The following is a 17,270-nucleotide window of genomic DNA, read 5'->3' as shown; positions in this document are numbered from 1 at the left end:
TTTTGAGTTAAAAAGTTAGACTTGTCCTAATTTGAAGCATCTTTATGTATACCTCCAAAGTTGAAGGCTGTGTCGGTTTTTCTTTTTTTAGCACACAAAAGATTTAGTTTTGTTTTGCTGAGGTGAATTTATAAGAACTTAGTGTTTTAACATATTTCTGAATGTTAAAGTCATGTTAAATGTTGACTTTTGTTTTCCTTTCAGCTGTACAAAGGTAGAATTAACGCTACTAGTCATGTAATTCAACATCCAATGTATGGAGCTGGACACAAATTTCGTACTCTTCACTTGCCTGTCTCAACAACTCTAGCAGAGGTTCTTGATCGTGTGTCAGGCAAGTTTGCTGTAGTTTATGCTTTATTTTAAGACACAGGTTTGAAAAAACACCAAACCCCAAACCAAAAAACCTGCATAAACCAAGTACGTCTAGAATACATAATTGCAGTGTTCATCAGTAATTGCCAAATACAAAACGGTGGGTTAGGTTGTAACCTTTTGCACATGCTTTACATGTTCCATGTAAACTGTTCTTTACTGGTCAAATACTATTTTTTCCTTCTATAAAACTGAGTTGGGAAAGGTAGGATTTCAATTTCATTCTTTTTTGTTTGGTTGTGGGTTTTTTGGTTGGTTGGTTGCCTTGGGTTTTTTCTTTGCTTCTTAGTGTTAATATGTTCTGAAAAATCTCATTGGAAATTTGCAGGAATGTACAGATGATACCGCAAATATCAGTCTTCTAAGATGCCCTATGTTTATCCAGTCATTTAAATATTTCCAAGTTCTGTCAGTTAAATCTGCTGGAACTGAAAAAAAATATATCTCAAGGTGGAGATCATGTTGCTATGAAATTAACAAAGGTTCCATCTAATCTCTGTGGATGTACATTTGCCTGTTATGTAAACATTTGAATTTGTTTACTAAATGGAGATGGAAAACCATAATTTACTTTTAGGGATTAATTTTAAAATTATATACCATGAGAGTGTAATATTAAGATATGAATTTGTTTAGTTTTTAAAGTTCAGTACTTTCAGTTACACAACTTTACTGTATATGGAGAGATAAAACACGCAGTGGGAAACTTTATTAACCTGGCCTCCACAGACCGTGGTATAAGTTTTGACACCTGAATGGTAGATGCCTTAATCTTAAAATGAAGTCCACCTTGAACTTTAGTGTTTCTTTAATACTTTAGAAAATAGAACTGTATGTTAAAAGTTAGAGTTAGTGATCTCTCTTTAAAACGTAAAGAGCAGAATTTGTACTAAAGGTATTGTGTCCATACCAGAGCTCTATAGGTAAAAGCAGGCAAGATGCAAGTTGATTCTCCTCAGGTAAGAAATAGAGCAAAATCTGTTAGGACGTGTCACATTAGAAATCAGGTTTTAGGATGTCTAATTTAAAATAATTTTAATTAAAAAAAAAAAGAGGAAAAAACCCTCAGCACTTCCTCTTTGCTCTTAAGACATAGTTCTCAGTAATAGCAATGTCAAAGATCATCACAGCAATTATGATTTTGCTATGCTGTAATGTGCACTGAGGTGTGTGCACCTAACTGCACACTTGTCTGACGAGGTATGTATGTTCTTACATGTAGATATATTTGTTTGGAACTTAGTGTAGGTCAACTTCTAATTTCTAAAGCAGATCTTCATAGAGTTCAGAGGAAGAACTGAAATATGTGCATGTCTACTGAAAATCTTTACATCTCAATTATCAACAAATTTATTAGGGCAAGAAATATATTTTACCCAAGAGGCGATGGAAGTACTGTAATGGTATTTGGCAGAATAGTAGGCAGAACAAGATGTGCTTTGGGATTTTGGTTAAAAAACAGTGACTCCTAAAACGATGCTTGAAACTTATTTATCAGGGGACAGTTCACTAGTGCTGATAGAACTCTATATTCACTTACTGTCCAGACAGTTGTGTGTAGAATGTGACTAAAGTCTTTAGATTCATGTGCAGTTTATGATCAGAATTACTGTAATGGGTGGGATAGTTACTGCATATGAGGTAGGGATCAGTTGTTGAGCAGTGACATAAACTGTACTGAGTAGCTGCCATAGTGGTGTGTTGCAGTCAACTTAGTAAGCAGTGCTAATAGAGGGGAATGTGGTGATGTGATATACCATAATGTTTATAATTGAAATTGATGAAATGCTGACTTTGCAGGTCATAACTTTGGTTTTTTTGCTACAAAGTTGTTATTCCTCAGTTTAGCTCTGATTTTACATTGGAAGAATTAATTCTGAAAAAGTTGAGGCTCTCTCACATTTCCACCCTTCATCTTATGTGATTTCTCTGAATGCGTTAAAAGCTTCAGGATGCTTGTATATCATTCCATGGTGTCCATGGTTAGGACAGAGTAAATAAGACTTGAATATATGGGGCATAAACTATGTGTTTGGGGTGAGAAGGAGAGAGAAAGGATGAACTGGGAGCAGAAGGGAAGAGAAGACTGCTACTCTGGCAACAACAGAAAGTCATGAAGATCCTGTGTCAGTCTGTCCCACAGATTAAGGGTTTTCTTAACTACCTTAACTGATGATGTCGTACTTTCTGCAAAACTAAATCACAGTGGGCATGTTCATGTCGTACCTTCTCTCCCAACCTTAACAAAAAGCAGGGGAAGAGGTCTAAAATCAGTGCTGTATGTGCTACTCACATCCCTTCACAACAGGAAGAAAATGTACAGTATCGCTGCAGATAGGGTTGTGTAGGATGAGTGCCAGTTGGTTTGTATTTCATTCACCTTAGTCAGAAAAATTGAACAACAAATCTGGGTACCATCTGAATAGCAAAAATACCATTGCTTAAAGCTTCCTTAAGAATTCTTTAATTAATAATTTAATAATTCTTTAAATTCTTCAGCAATGAATAGGCATTCAGTCCATGGGACCAAACTAGAATAACTCTGACGTTTAATAGTACTAGTAGTAGCAGTAGTAGTAGTAGTAATAAGGGTAAGTAGTAAGGCCCAATCTCATACATATATATATATGTGTGCTTGTGTGTATAGTGTGTGTGTGTCTGTCAAAATATATATATATATATATGTGTGTGTGTGTGTGTCTGTCTGTCAATGTTGGGGCCTGAGTAGCAGCCATTTCACACTCTTATCTTCTTTTGCTCTGCACCACTGTCTTAACACTGACATAAGCAATGCCTTCAGGCACAAATCATAATATATTTTGAAGTAGTCAAACCATATCTTGTTTAGCTCCTCACCACAGCTGTAGGTGGCTGAATGGTACTTCTAGGTCTTGAGTATGTGGTTATAGCTTAAGGCTGCTGTGTTTATGTGGAAACAAGTTACTACGCAAAAGCAGTAAGATAATTATTTGACAGTTTTGGTGCCAGTGTTGTACCTTACAGGTTGTGAAATGATCCATTGTCACCAATTATAAAATATTTAATAGTTATTTGCTGATATTTGTGATCTACACTAATGACTGAGCCAAAACGGTTCTAATGTTCACTTAAGCAAACAGCAACTTCTCCTTTTTCCCCCTGTATAGATACACCCAGTATTACAGCTAAGCTAATTAATGAACAGAAGGAAGATAAAGAAAAAAAGAACTATGAAGAGAAAGAAAAAGTCAAAGCCGAAAATGGGTTTCAGGACAATTACAGCGTTGTTGTTGCATCTGGTATGTCTTTTTCTTCCACTTCTGAAAAACTGATTATTTCCCATACTAAAAGTGGGGGCTTGGGGAGAAAATATCTGCCAACAATTCTTTTTGTTGCTAACGATGGTGTAGAAAAATTGTAGTGCGCAGTTAATATAACTGACTCTTAGGCAGCAAAGACAAGTTCCTGGTAGAACTGCTGCAGGTTATATACTCTGATTTGTACCTAAATATGTGTATCACTGATCTGTTGTGGATGCTGTTGCCAGTGCATTTTACAGATTTTGCAGAGATGCACCTGAAGCTTGGATTACATGGCAATATATTAGTACTTGTGTGCTATTACTGTGATATGGGTATTACTACCTCTACTTTTTTTCAGTGGCTGGTGCATCAGAGTTTAATCCCTTCTATTCCCGCAATGCGCTTTGTAAATAAAGGGATCCATACACTTTGCATAATGTTTGCTGCGCATGAAAATGTATTAATCCAATTGGAAACCACAAATACAGGATCTTCTCCCAAACCATTCACTTTCTGAAAACTGATGTTCAAATCTTTCTGAAATCATTCACGTAAACCCTTTTCCTCCAAAACCGCTGTGGAGGATATAGATTGAACATGGTAATTTTGCAGTGATACAAGGAGATTACGGTTCAGGTGATGGGGGGGAAGATCAGTAATCTTTTGATTTCAAATTCTGGTGTGTATGAGAGAGGGATTAGCGAACTTCAAACTATTCTTCTCCTATCTGGCTTTCTGCCTTCATTGAGGTATCTCAATTTCATTTACACTTCATGAAGCATGAAGAAGAGATGCTAATTTCTTTTGACTTCTGACACCAATATTTCTTAAGCTTTTTATTTCAGGTTTTTAGATGTAGATATAACGCTAAGCTCCAAGTGTTGAATAAGGCAGCAGTTTCATGGATCTTGGTATATATTTAAAACAACACAGCTGATGTTAGTTACAGTATCTTTATCTGGATTTTCAGTAGGTGCCACTTAAACAGTAAACATGTTTTGGTAATATCTAAAATGTTAATAGGTTCAAGAGAGAGGTTAAAACATGAATAAGGAATTTAGGAAGAAGAAAAATAATATGCCAGGTTTGAAGGTAGAGCATAGCATAGTCAGCCATGTATCATCCCAGTTGCATCTCTCATCGTGCTGCCTGATGCAGCCCAGTCCCTATTTAGAAAGAAGCAGACTTAAGATTTTCTGTCTTTTTGTTTGTGTTTTTTCCCATTAGGTAAATCAGTTTAAATGTAGACTTATTTCATTTGCACTTGTTTTCACTACCTGTTTGTGAAATCTTTTCTTCCTTTGTCTTGATCTTTTTGTATATTCTGGGGGCTTTTTTACTGTCCTCAGAACCTCACGCAGCCAATATTTAACTTATTCCCTACTAGTAAAATTAACAGAGAGTAAGGGTGGTATTTGGAGCCTGATCTTCCTGAGACAAGCTAGTTTAGTATATCGAGATTGCTGAGGAGTGTGTTGCATATTATACCTGCTCCTACTGAATCTAGAGTCTACTATAGCATTTCGGTGTGTGTGGTGTTAGTTTTGCAGCTACTCTTGGCTAAAGAGTGTCTTTGTATCCTGACTTGCTGGCATTTTTTACCTGGTCTGTCACCTGTGTAGAAGGGTACATGATAGTAATATAATTTGACTGTACCTTAAGTCAATTTAAGCTGTTCCAAAATACAGCAGTCTTGCTGTATAAGCTCAAGAAGCTTTTATGTACCTATTCTGCCTTTTAATTTTCCTGTAGTGCTTACTTTAAAGGTTTTGAGCTAGGCAACTTTAAAAGCATGTTTAAAGATGCATTTCATCCCATGTGGTACTGCCAGCACTACAGCTTCATAGGCCAGACAAATGCTGTCTGTAGTCTGTGCTGAAATGTCTGTCAGTCTAAAAATTTTTGCCTTTCTTGCTTTCAATTGGAAAAAAAAAAATCTAAACAACATTTAAGGTAGGGCCCAGACTTTTTAACTGAGTTAAGAACAGAATCAGAATAGCTTTTGTGTTTTTCATGGATGATGGAGAATCACAAAATGTTCAGGGTTGGAAGGGACCTCGAAAGATCACCTAGCCCAACTGCCCTGCCAGAGCAGGGTCACCTAGAGCAGGTCACACAGGAACGCGTCCAGACGGGTTTTGAATGTCTCCAGAGAAGGAGACTCCACACCCTCCCTGGGCAGCCTGGGCCAGTGCTCTGTCACTCTCACAATGAAAAAGCTTTTCCCAATATTTTTGTGGAACCTCCTATGTTCCAGCTTGTAGCCATTGCCTCTTGTCCTGTCATTGGACATCACTGAAAAGAGCCTGACACCATCCTCCTGACACTCCCCCTTGACGTATTTATAAACATTTATGAGGTCACCTCTCAGCCTCCTCTTCTCCAAGGTGAAGAGACCCAGATCCTTCAGCCTTTCCTCATAAGCAAGATGTACAATCTAGTACGCTTATGGTTTGGTTTATGTTTGGAACTCAGGAGGATGTGCTGCCTTATAACTGTAAAAGTACCAGGATTATATCCAAATATATTTTATACATGAATGCTATTCTGATATTTAATTAGCCAGTGCTGTAAAAAGGGGTTTTTTGCTATCATTGAAGGTATTGAGTACATTGCATCTTGGCTAACTGAAGTTATTAAATACTAGAATGACTTTGAATTTTTTACTTCTGTACTAGGTTTGAAATCTCAGTCAAAAAGAGCTGTTTCATCCACCCCTCCACGTCCACCATCAAGACGAGGAAGAGTGATGGCAGATAAAGTAGGTACCTCTTCCTCAGGAGGAGAATCTTCCAGCAAGACCATTAGCGTTCCAGTCTTTCATCTATACCATAAACTTCTACCAGGTAACTTTAGACTCCTTTTAAACTTGAAAATTATTTCTTTTGCAGTGGTTGATATGTCATCAGAAAGTAGATGTAACGCTAATGGACATGTTTATCTTTCTACTGAACATCTCAAAGTGTAGAGCTCTTCTGGGTTGGTGACAGCTTTCCACTGGAAGTGGAGCATTAGAGCATTGCAGTGGCTTGACAAAAGTAACAATTATGCTCATCTTCCCTGAAGTTTAGTTCTTTGTTCCCAAACAAAATCTCAAAAACATTTCTACTTTCATTCAGAAATAAAAAGGGTCTGGTTTTGTGAGGTGACTCACATTTCTTTTCATCTGAAAGGCAGAACTGAATTGGGTTTTTTTGCCCTGTATTTCATGTTCTGAGCAGGCAGCCACATTGCATTGTTCTCTGGAAGCTTGATTTGCCAGTTCAGGAAAACTCTTGAATTCCATAATACTTGTATTTTCAAAACCAGCGTGTCTGAAAAAGTTAGTCATGTTTCATGTTTAGCAGGTAAGTACCCGTGTTTTATCAGCTGTGTGGACAAAGCTGGTGGCAATGTTGTAGTTGGTGCAGAGAGATTTCGCTCCTACAGGGAGCAATTGCTGTGACTGGAATCCTTAACGTTGGATCAGGGATAAAGGACAGGAACGTGGGTGAAACACTTTAATATTACGGAGAAGAGCTTCTTGTCTCCTCTGTAGTGTAAAACTAAGGAACCAGCTAATGGACTTTAGTGTTAAACTTCTGATCAAAGTAATTTTCACCCAATAAAAAATCTAAATTTGGAACTTACTACAGAAGTATTGGCTTTCAGGCTGTTCTCTGGCCGTTATTAGAAGAATCACGTATGTGAATTAAAATATGTAAGATTGATCCAGTTAATGTTGCCATTTTGGAGAGGAGATCAAAACTTGGTGCCTATTTTCAGCCTCCAGCTGGTAAAGATTGACTGTCTGGTAATGGTAACGTAGACCATTCTGTATTTGTGACCTGGTTGATCATGTGTCTTGCACAACAGCCAGTTGTTAGAAAAAAAAGAAGTCATGGAAAGCAGAATCAGCGATGAACAAAAGGACAGAAAACTTATTGCTTGACCTACGGCAAGACATTTTGAACTGTTGTTTCTTAAGACACCATATTCTACTGAAGAAACAGGTTGCTTCTAAAGACTTTCGTGGAACTTGCGTTTCTTGGTGAAGTACAGTCAAGATGAAATGGGCATGCTAAGTGTATTTTTTGATCCAACTCTAAAACATTTCCCATGATGCGTAAGTCTACTTGTTAACAGGAAAGATTATTCTGTCTTGAGAGCAACTTGTAATTTCAGGGAAGAACATATTCTTCATAAACAACAGAGTGGCCAAAATCTTGATTCAGGTCATCAATTTGGGCTATATTGCATGTACATTTTAAATCTGTGTTGCTGCTGAGAAAAATATTCCTGGCAGTGCCATTCATTTTTTGTAGCTGAAAAAAAAAAATCATTACACAAGTGGTGAGCTATGCTTGGGACTAACAGGAGTGAAAAAGAATTGCAGGTTTCTTTGTTTTCTACTTTTTTCCATTTCAGCTCTTTTACCTCATGGTCACACACCTTTATGCCACCACAACTGAAGGGCAATGTGGGAGGGAGGTCTAATAGTAGAGGAGAGGCAGTACCCACTCAAAACATACATCAAATTCCAGCCTTAGCCATTTGTTAAATATGCCAAGTGCCTGGGCTCTCAGCGCAGAGCTCACTGCCTTAGGGCAGTGTTGGCATAGTTCTCTGATGATTGGTTCCAAACTGATGGGGCCCCTTTTCCTAAGAGAACAAATGGTAAAATTAAGGCCTTGGTTTGGAGCCAGATAATATTTAGTCTACTTGGCATCTGTGGTACAAGTAATGAACAGCACCTGGACATTTATGTTAAAGTAACCCAATTATAATTTTCTTCTCTGACTCAATGACATTGTTGTTTAGGCCAACCATTACCAGCTGAAATGACACTTGCCCAGCTTCTGACCCTGCTGTATGACCGTAAACTCCCCCAAGGATACCGTTCAATAGATTTGACAGTTAAGCTTGGTTCCAAAGTCATCTCAGATCCAAGCTTATCGAAAACAGACTCATTTAAGCGTCTTCACACAGAAAAGGGTGAGTGTTTTTACTTTTTTTGGTATCTTCCTTTTTAAAATGCTTTTATTCTGGACAGAAACAAATTTTACTTCCTTGGTTAAGAGGAGTTTTTTGTGTTTTCTTCAATGATATTGCTGAGCCATTCTCTACAAGACAAATACTGAACTTCCTGATAAAGAACAAATTAATTGCTTGTCTTTAGATTGTATCTATAAGACGCAGTATGGTTGTTCTAGTTTCACTTTTCTTTCTTCATTGTAATGTTGTATATGATATGATTGTATAGATACATTGTGTTTTATTTCTTGACATATATACTAGTTCTCTGTGGTGTTTGTGCTGATAACCAGGGCATATTAAGTAGTGCAGGAGCTGTTTGAAACCACATGAGTTATAGAAGCTGGTGAAATTGATTTCTGTGGCAACTTGCATGCTTAAATGCTTCTTGGAATATGGGAATTTTTCTGAAGCCCATCTAAGCAGGTCTTGTAACGAGCTATTAAGAACATTTTTAAATTTTTCTAGTACGATCTGTTTCTTGCTGATGTTTTTCTAATTGCTTGTTCACAGAATCACAGAATGTTCAGGGTTGGAAGGGACCTCAAAAGATCATCTAGTCCAGTTCCCCTGCCAGAGCAGGATCACCTAGAGCAGGTCACACAGGAAGGTGTCCAGGCAGGTTTTGAATGTCTCTAGAGAAGGAGACTCCACAATCTCCCTGGGCAGCCTGTGCCAGTGCTCTGTCACTCTCACAGTGAAAAAGTTTTTCCTAATATTTTTGTGGAACCTCCTGTGTTCCAGCTTGTAGCCATTGCCCCTTGTCCTGTCATTGGACATCACTGAAAAGAGCCTGGCTCTGTCCTCATGCTAGGGAAAGGGGAGGGAGGAACTGTATCCCAGGAATCTGTTTTAAAATATTTTTATATTATTCCTTTGGGGAAGGACTTAAAAGGAATGGGACGTTGGAATTCAGCAAAGGTGACCTGTTGATCACCAGCCTGCTGACACAGCATGAAATTCCTAAGTTAATCATTTTGCTAATATGACAGGGGCTTCTTTTAAAAAGTCTTCACTTGACAGATCAATCTCAAGAAAAGAGAAGAAAGAAGAGTTGGGGGAAAAAAGATCTATTTTCTTGCTGTCTGGTCTGAGCTAAGTATCTCATGACTCCATGTCATGACTCATATCAATCACTGTGTTGAGAGGCCTTTCTCTTTCAAGTAATATTTTTGCTTTGTTTTGCTGTTTATTTAAATTCTAAACCTACAATCAATATTTTTGTATTTGAATAAAATGAAAAAAATCATCAGAGGAGGTGCAGTTTAGTAGTAGAGATGCATGTGAAAACATGAAGTTCCTCTTTGAACTTCTGTTAAGTTACTGGCGCTTTTTTTTTGTTAAACTTGCGAGAAATATTTTGAAAATTTGACGTTGTCATTACAAATCTATTTATCTGTGGTGCTATACAGCAAAATATTAGTTACATTCACGTCTCACAATCACCACTCAATGTCTGTGAATGTTAGTGCTACTGCTTTCTCATGACTAGTTTTTAATATCTATAGAAATCATTCTTATGTATCAGTATTTCCTTACTTACTACTTGAAGTAGACTTTGGGATTTTTTGCACCACCTGTTCTGGATAAATTTTACAGCTTCACATGGTCTATCTAGTGCTGAATTTGCTAGTGCTGTACTTGAGGAAAAGTGTCAGTTATTTGTATTTTTTTCTGCCTGCTTCTGTGCCTTTGAGACCAGGAGTTTTCCACAGCTGAAGTGCATGACCTCACTGAAAACTTGCAGAATATTCATGACAGTGAAATGGTTTAAATTGGGTCATCAGAAGCTTAACTAAAGCAAGTACTGGGGAGGCCTACTTAAGTGTAACTCCTTGCAACAATGTTTAAGATATGAAAGGCATAGCATTATACTTGCACTCATAATTAAATTTCTGCCTATACCCTTACTCACTGATGACATATTTTTCCAGTCTCTTTTGCAGAGAAGCATTTGGCCTTAGTGCTGTTTCTGTGTATTATGAGTATCTGTGTGTGTTTATTTTCTTGTTTTCCTTCTTTGGGAAAGCTTACAGCGTTTTGCACTGCAGAACAGTGTAAAACAGAGGGGTGAGTCTTCCTTTAGAATCTTTACTTTGAAATTTTCCTTATGAAGGAAATCTAACTTTTCTTGTGGTCTAATCAATTCGTGTCATCGCAAGCAATGGAACTGTAAATCATGTTCAGCCTAGCGTGGTGGAATGCTGCCCACCTGTAATGGAAGCTGGTCCCTTGCTGAGACCAACCTGTTTGCAGAAATCCTTGCCCACGATCTGTGATGACAGGGAAAACTTCCACAGAGGTGGTTTCTGCCTGTATCCTTAAGAGCAGTAGATATCAAAGCTGATTGCACCGAAAGCATTACATTTGGGCTCTTTCTTACAAGGAGTATCCTGCTTTGGAAGTGTGTCTGACCTTTTCTATTCGTTCCTCATAGTCCATCAGGTTGAATTAGAGTGACCTAATGTGCGTATTCCTACTTACCTCTGATGTGAGCTTATTAAATCTGATACTTTAATCGTGTTGTTCCATAGGGATGTGCTTATCCTGCAATATGTCAGTGATGTCTTTGTAACCTGGTTCTTCTTGCACATTTAAAAGTTGAGAATTCAGATGATGAAAGATCTGTCATTTCCTATTCCCTTTTAAATTAGGGAAGAAAAGGTTTTAAAAGATAAAGTATCTCTGTTTAAAACTTTAAACCAAGTTTTTTGTGGTAGCTACATGAATTATGCTTTAATGTGCTTCTGTGTTTTCACAAGTATATAATAAATGATAGCATGTGTGCATACAGACATTTTAAGTATAAAATTGTAGTATGTGGGGGGCCAGTTAGCTGAGTCAGTTAGAGCGTGGTGCTGATAACACCAAGGTTCGATCCCCGTTCGGTCCCCATGTGTTGCCTGATCTAGTTGAGAGGCGTCCCTGCCCATGACAGGGAGGTTGGATTAAATGATCTCTAAGGTCCCTTCCAGCCTAGGCCATTCTATGATTTAAGAAAATAATCTCGAATACAGATTTTTAGATTAAATATATTGAATATTCACTGTGAAGTTTGCCTGTGGTAATGAGTGAAGAGGGTTGTTTTTTGGCAAAATAAATTCTTTTAAGGTTCTGTATATACAACCTGGGTGCATAAAATAAACACTTATTTTGCCTGCTGTACAAGATGTTAGGGTGCTTAGTCATAAACTGGAAGAAGGGGCTAGTAGAAAGCTAGAAGTAGAGATCTTGATCTTTCTTTTTTTTTACAAGAAAGAATAGAGTTAAATTTCACAGCTTTTGCAAAGGGATGTTTTGACACCTCACAGAGAGAAGGTGTGAGAATGGTAAGCGTGGCGAGGGAGGTGATAAGACTTCATGGATAGCGAGATAAATGATGGGAAAGGGGAAATGAAAAAAAAAGTTGTTCAGTATTTTGGAGGAAAAAGCAAGACTAATTTCAGTAAGGTTATCTTTCCTTCCTTCAGCTAGAAACTCTTTATCAGAGAGTAATAAACCTATTCTTATCTCCTAGACGAAAGACAGTTTTAAAAAATGTTGTGCTTCCAAATTTAGCAAAATCTTGAAGGCATAGATCAGTTGGTTCTAATAAAGCATACAATTCTAGTAATTGACATGTAACCCTGTATAAATAATCCCAGGTTAGGACATTGATCTGCCATCACTGGCAAAAAGCTCCATGAATGCTTTTGTTTTAATACTCCTGTACTCAAGGTTCTTGACTCAGGATTGACTGAGGAGGGAACTGATGCTTTTGAAGTCCGCTTTTAACCGAGGAAGAAGAAATGAACACGATATTGATACTAATGTATTGATTTCTCTTACCTCTGTGATTTTGTAGAGCATGCAGATTTACTGGGACCTTGCCCTGAAGATGAAGCCATCAGTCCTGGGGATGAGTGCATGGATGCAGTTCTAGATGAATCACTTCTTGAAACCTGTCCCATTCAGTCTCCGCTGCAAGTTTTTGCAGGAATGGGTGGCCTGGCTCTTATTGCAGAGAGACTCCCTATGCTTTATCCTGACGTAATTCAACAAGTGAGTGAAAAAAATCAGTGTGAAAAAACATGCTAAGAGTGTTTTGCTTGTTTAAGGACAATATTTTCTCATGTTTCTCTACGGTCCAGTTTGACAGGTCGATTACCTGGGGAAGCTTCTTTAAAACAGGCGAGTGTGTGACTCCACAGCCCAGTCCAACTACAAGCACGGCTGCCCTGTGCGTGTGATGGGCTGCCTGAGTAGCCACATACTTGTGCAACAAATGTTGCTGCTCACCTCACTTCTGTTAATTCACCAAGTCTCTTGGAGGGTGCAGTAACATGGCATTGCTAATATACTAGAAAGCCATACTTGTTTATCATTTAATTGTTCATGTAAATATGCCCTCAGAGGTTTTTTTGTGGTTAAGGGAAATTCAGTTTCTGAAAGCAGATTGTGTAATTTTATTTTAGATTTATTACTGTAGATAATAGTGGTGTACAGTCTTAATTATCTTCGTATTCATAAATAATACACCTATAATAAAATTATCTAATAAATAATATCTATGTTATTTATTTGGATGCTTTGGTTACGTACAGAAATTCTCTGGAGGCACTGGTAGGTGTTTCAGAAGTGTCAGTAGTGGCATTAGTGTGGAACCACTCCACTGGCTGCTGTTCTAGGTGCACAATCTTTATTAAAAAGGGGAAGAAATACAACCTGTGAATTATTCAACTACTGTTTGGCTGTATTTATGGAATTTCTGGCTTGTAACAGGAAAGATTGTCTACATTTATTTCTGTTGAAATTAAGTTAATCATGAATTCAGGGTGCTGTTCCCTGACTGCAAAGCAGGAAGTGGAACCTTGTAGTGAGACTGGATAATTAGTATGCATCCTTTATAAATAATTCTGCAAAGGTGTTTAAGAGGTCTAGCATCAAGCTGGTTCAAAAATTATGATTAATTGTTCTCCTTTTTGCAATATGTGGTTAAAATTTGATTTGAGTTCACACTCAGTGTTTAATATTGAAAATAAAAGGAACATTTCTTATTTAGTAGTCAGATATATAAACTAAACTTTGTCCTGTTTATTTCAGCATAATTGATGTGTCTTCTCTGCCTCTAGATTTTAAGCAACACACTTTAACTGCGGATTTTAGGTTGGCAAAATGCAGTTGCTTGCTTGTGTGGGAGGGACTTTCTACAATTGTTAAAAAAGCAACAAGTGTGCCCATTTTAGCTATTTGGCCTGCTCCCCGTATCTGTGAATGGTAGTGTATTTCATGTGACTTTAATGATGTCCTATATTAAGATTGTATGTCCTTTACATCCTAACTTCAATAAAATTTTTGCCTAGGTGATTAACTGAATGGCTATCAATTTGTTGTTGTTGTTGTTGTTTTTGCTGGTTCAGGTGAGCACTCCAGTGGTTACATCGACCACGCAGGAAAAGCAGAAGGACAGCGATCAGTTTGAATGGGTTACCATTGAACAATCAGGGGAATTGGTGTATGAAGCACCAGAAACAATCGCTGCAGAACCTCCACCAATCAAGTCAACAGTTCAGACTATGTCTCCCATACCTGCTCATTCTTTGGCTGCCTTTGGTTTATTTCTTCGTCTCCCGGGCTATGCTGAGGTGCTGCTAAAAGAACGGAAACATGCTCAGTGTCTGTTGAGATTGGTGTTGGGAGTTACAGATGATGGTGAAGGAAGTATGTGCTGTAATTATTATGTTTCTTTGTAGACCACGGCTAGATTATTTTGCTGAAATTTATTTGCACTGTAATGCTTTTAGCAGGAAGTTAAAATTGGTTTGCACGAAACTGTGTTTCTAGCATCTTTGATAGTCTGTTGTCTCTAAATAGTAAACTCTATCTGGCAGAGTTTTGTCACAATCATCAGTATTTCAATGTTCTTATCTAGATGTCAGAGTAATTGTAAAATAACAGCTGATAAAACTCGTCAAGATGACAGTACATTAAGACAGAACAATCTGAGTAGCTGGGTATGCTCAAGTAATTGAACAGATATATAATTCTGCAACCAAGTGCAGAATAATACGGGTAGGAGCATAGCTACAGCAGATGTAGAATAAACTGTTGACTAATGCAATTCTAGAAAAGGAGAGAAATATCTAAAGATCATAGTGATCAGATTGGCTGAGCAGAAGCTCTCTTAATGGTGTAAGCTCAGAGGAAGAAGTGGTGGGGTACTCTTCAGTGAATGAACAGATAAGCCAAGAGACAGTTTGTTGTCAATGTCTTTGCAACCAAACCTGGAATTCTGCATATAGTTCTAATATTTGTATTTCTTAGTATTTTGAAACACTGGAAGAGTGTATGAGAAAGATGTTTTAGTATTTTTAAGACATTTCCTTGCATTATGGCTTTGAAAAGAATGCTGGCTTTTCTATGCAACAGTCAACTGAAGTTAGTCTCCATTCAGCAGCCTACAGAGTGGTGGACTCATAAGGCCAACTGAGAAACTAAGTCTTATTTACCCTCCCTTCTATTTCTCATTTTATTTCTCTTCTACTCAGGTACAGGACAGTAGCCAAGAATAACAATTCAGTCTGCTTGTTTACTCCCACCTAATTTGAGTAGTAATTAACGGAAGGGCTATATTCAGTCCGTCAGATTTTTATTGACTTGAGTGGTTCCAGTCCCTTGCTATTGCAGGCAATTTTTATATGCTTTTTGGTTTGGGTTTTTGTTAGTAAAGAGACCGACTCAAACCTTTAAAATTTTAGTTGCTTTCTTTTTTGTGTTTATGCATGCAGTTCCAGGACATCATTTTCCTGATAGGTAGAGGCTGCTTTAATTTTCAGCCTCAATTTATTCACATCCAATTTGTGCCCATTTGTCATTGTGCCGTCATTGTTTCCCATCACAAGTGCCACTTCTTTCTCCAATGCATTTGTTACACAGGGCTTGTGTTCTCTTTAAGCCTTTGTTTTTGCTGGATTCAACAGTCAGTTTCTCCATTCTTTAAGTCCAACTTCTGAATTCAGCTCTTCATGAAATGTGGAGTCAGTTGTACACTGTAGTCCCCATTAGTCCTCTGTATAAAGCATTAGTCCTTTCTTTTTCTGATGGCAATGCATCTTTTAATACACCTAGAATCTCTATACTTTCATGTATAATATGAACAGCTGAACTGAAAAATCCATGGCTTCTAGATTAAACATGGATTCGATTGTCTGCGAAGACAAATCATGGGCAAATGTTTTAGATTATTTTTTTTTTGTCTCCTTATTTGGCTACACCTGCAGTTCTGGAACTGTCAAATGGGCTTTTTTCCAAAGCTGTTCCATTTTATTTATGAAGGTCCCAATCAGAAGACGAGTAGATATGTATCAGATAAATATGAATTAACTTGTGCGTAAGTGTATTTGTGTGTGTAGGTGCATATACATACAAATATTGACAGTTGTATTTAGTGTATTTCAGCTTAGACTTCTGGATGATGATGTAGCTAATAAATACTAAGAATTAGGAGAAATACTATAATCAAAATTAGAAGAAAACTTCTCAACAGAGTTGGATATTTTGAAGTATTTTCCGGATTTGAAGTATTTTCTGTTGTCAGATATCTCTATTTATATATGTAGTAGGGAAGGAATGTAAAATGCTTTGTTAAATACAGAAAAAATTGAGCCAATTTCCCAAATCTGATAATATTGCATTAAAAAAAGTAGTCTGAACCAACTTCATTTTTTTCACTCAGAAATACAACCTGAAGTGTAGTGAAATACAGAAGTATGCTCACTATTACGCACAAACTATGTTTTCTCCCTGGAAGTGGCAAATCAAATTTTATATCTTTGATTCTTAATCAAATCCATAAAGAAAATAAAGAAAACATAAAGAAAATAAAGAAACATTCTTTCTTTTACACTCTTCTGCTGGATTATTTTTGTGAATAGAAACTTAGTATTTTATAGTTTACTATATGCAAATGCTTAAGTTCTTAATAGATTTCTATATATGTTGCTTATAAACTATTGCAGAGTTTAATAGGCTGCATTGAACTATTGGAAGAAAATGTGGGTTTGATACTTCTCTTCTTTAATCTAGGTCATATCCTGCAGTCTCCTTCAGCAAACGTGCTTCCAACTCTGCCCTTCCACGTGTTGCGCAGTTTGTTCAGCACGACACCGTTGACTACGGATGACGGAGTACTGCTGAGGCGGATGGCACTGGAGATTGGGGCCATACATCTCATCCTTGCTTGTCTGTCTGCTTTAAGCCACCACGCACCAAGAGTGCCCAACTCTAGTCCTAACCAGTCAGAGGTAAGTTTAGCAGCAGAATAAATGCCACTGAGTAATAGTAAGAGTTTCAATTTTTTAAAAAGAAGCCAAAACAAAAAAGCGCAAAACCTAGCCCCGTTGCCTTCATTTTAGTCTGTTTTCTGCAAAGTTGGCATTTGAATGGAAAATAAAAATAAAGTGATTGGTTAGATACTTATCCTTCATGTTGCAAATAAACACAATAATCATGAAATTTAACCAACAAAGAAGGCTTGTCATGAGGCCTTAAGGTGTAATCGGTTTCTTTCACAGGTTTTTGTTTTTCACTGCATGAGAGGCATAATGCTCAATGGATGGTGGT

General features: G+C 37.4%; 1 protein-coding gene across 1 annotated transcript in view; it reads left to right on the top strand.

Moving 5' to 3' along the window:
* Positions 1-17,270, top strand: part of BIRC6 (baculoviral IAP repeat containing 6) — a gene marked incomplete at its 3' end in the record, with an annotated part of 161,345 nt that overhangs the window by 94,542 nt on the left and 49,533 nt on the right. The window contains exons 56-62 of the mRNA XM_009876696.1: positions 205-334; positions 3,522-3,653; positions 6,335-6,502; positions 8,457-8,630; positions 12,514-12,710; positions 14,069-14,369; positions 16,734-16,951. Coding sequence (XP_009874998.1) covers positions 205-334; positions 3,522-3,653; positions 6,335-6,502; positions 8,457-8,630; positions 12,514-12,710; positions 14,069-14,369; positions 16,734-16,951 — 1,320 coding nt within the window. The remainder of the gene's footprint in view (positions 1-204; positions 335-3,521; positions 3,654-6,334; positions 6,503-8,456; positions 8,631-12,513; positions 12,711-14,068; positions 14,370-16,733; positions 16,952-17,270) is intronic.

The sequence above is a fragment of the Apaloderma vittatum genome, unplaced genomic scaffold (genome assembly GCF_000703405.1).
Source record: "Apaloderma vittatum isolate BGI_N311 unplaced genomic scaffold, ASM70340v1 scaffold6859, whole genome shotgun sequence".
Classification (NCBI taxonomy): domain Eukaryota; kingdom Metazoa; phylum Chordata; class Aves; order Trogoniformes; family Trogonidae; genus Apaloderma; species Apaloderma vittatum.
Note: the sequence above shows the minus strand (reverse complement) of the source record. Positions and strands in the feature narration are given on the sequence as shown.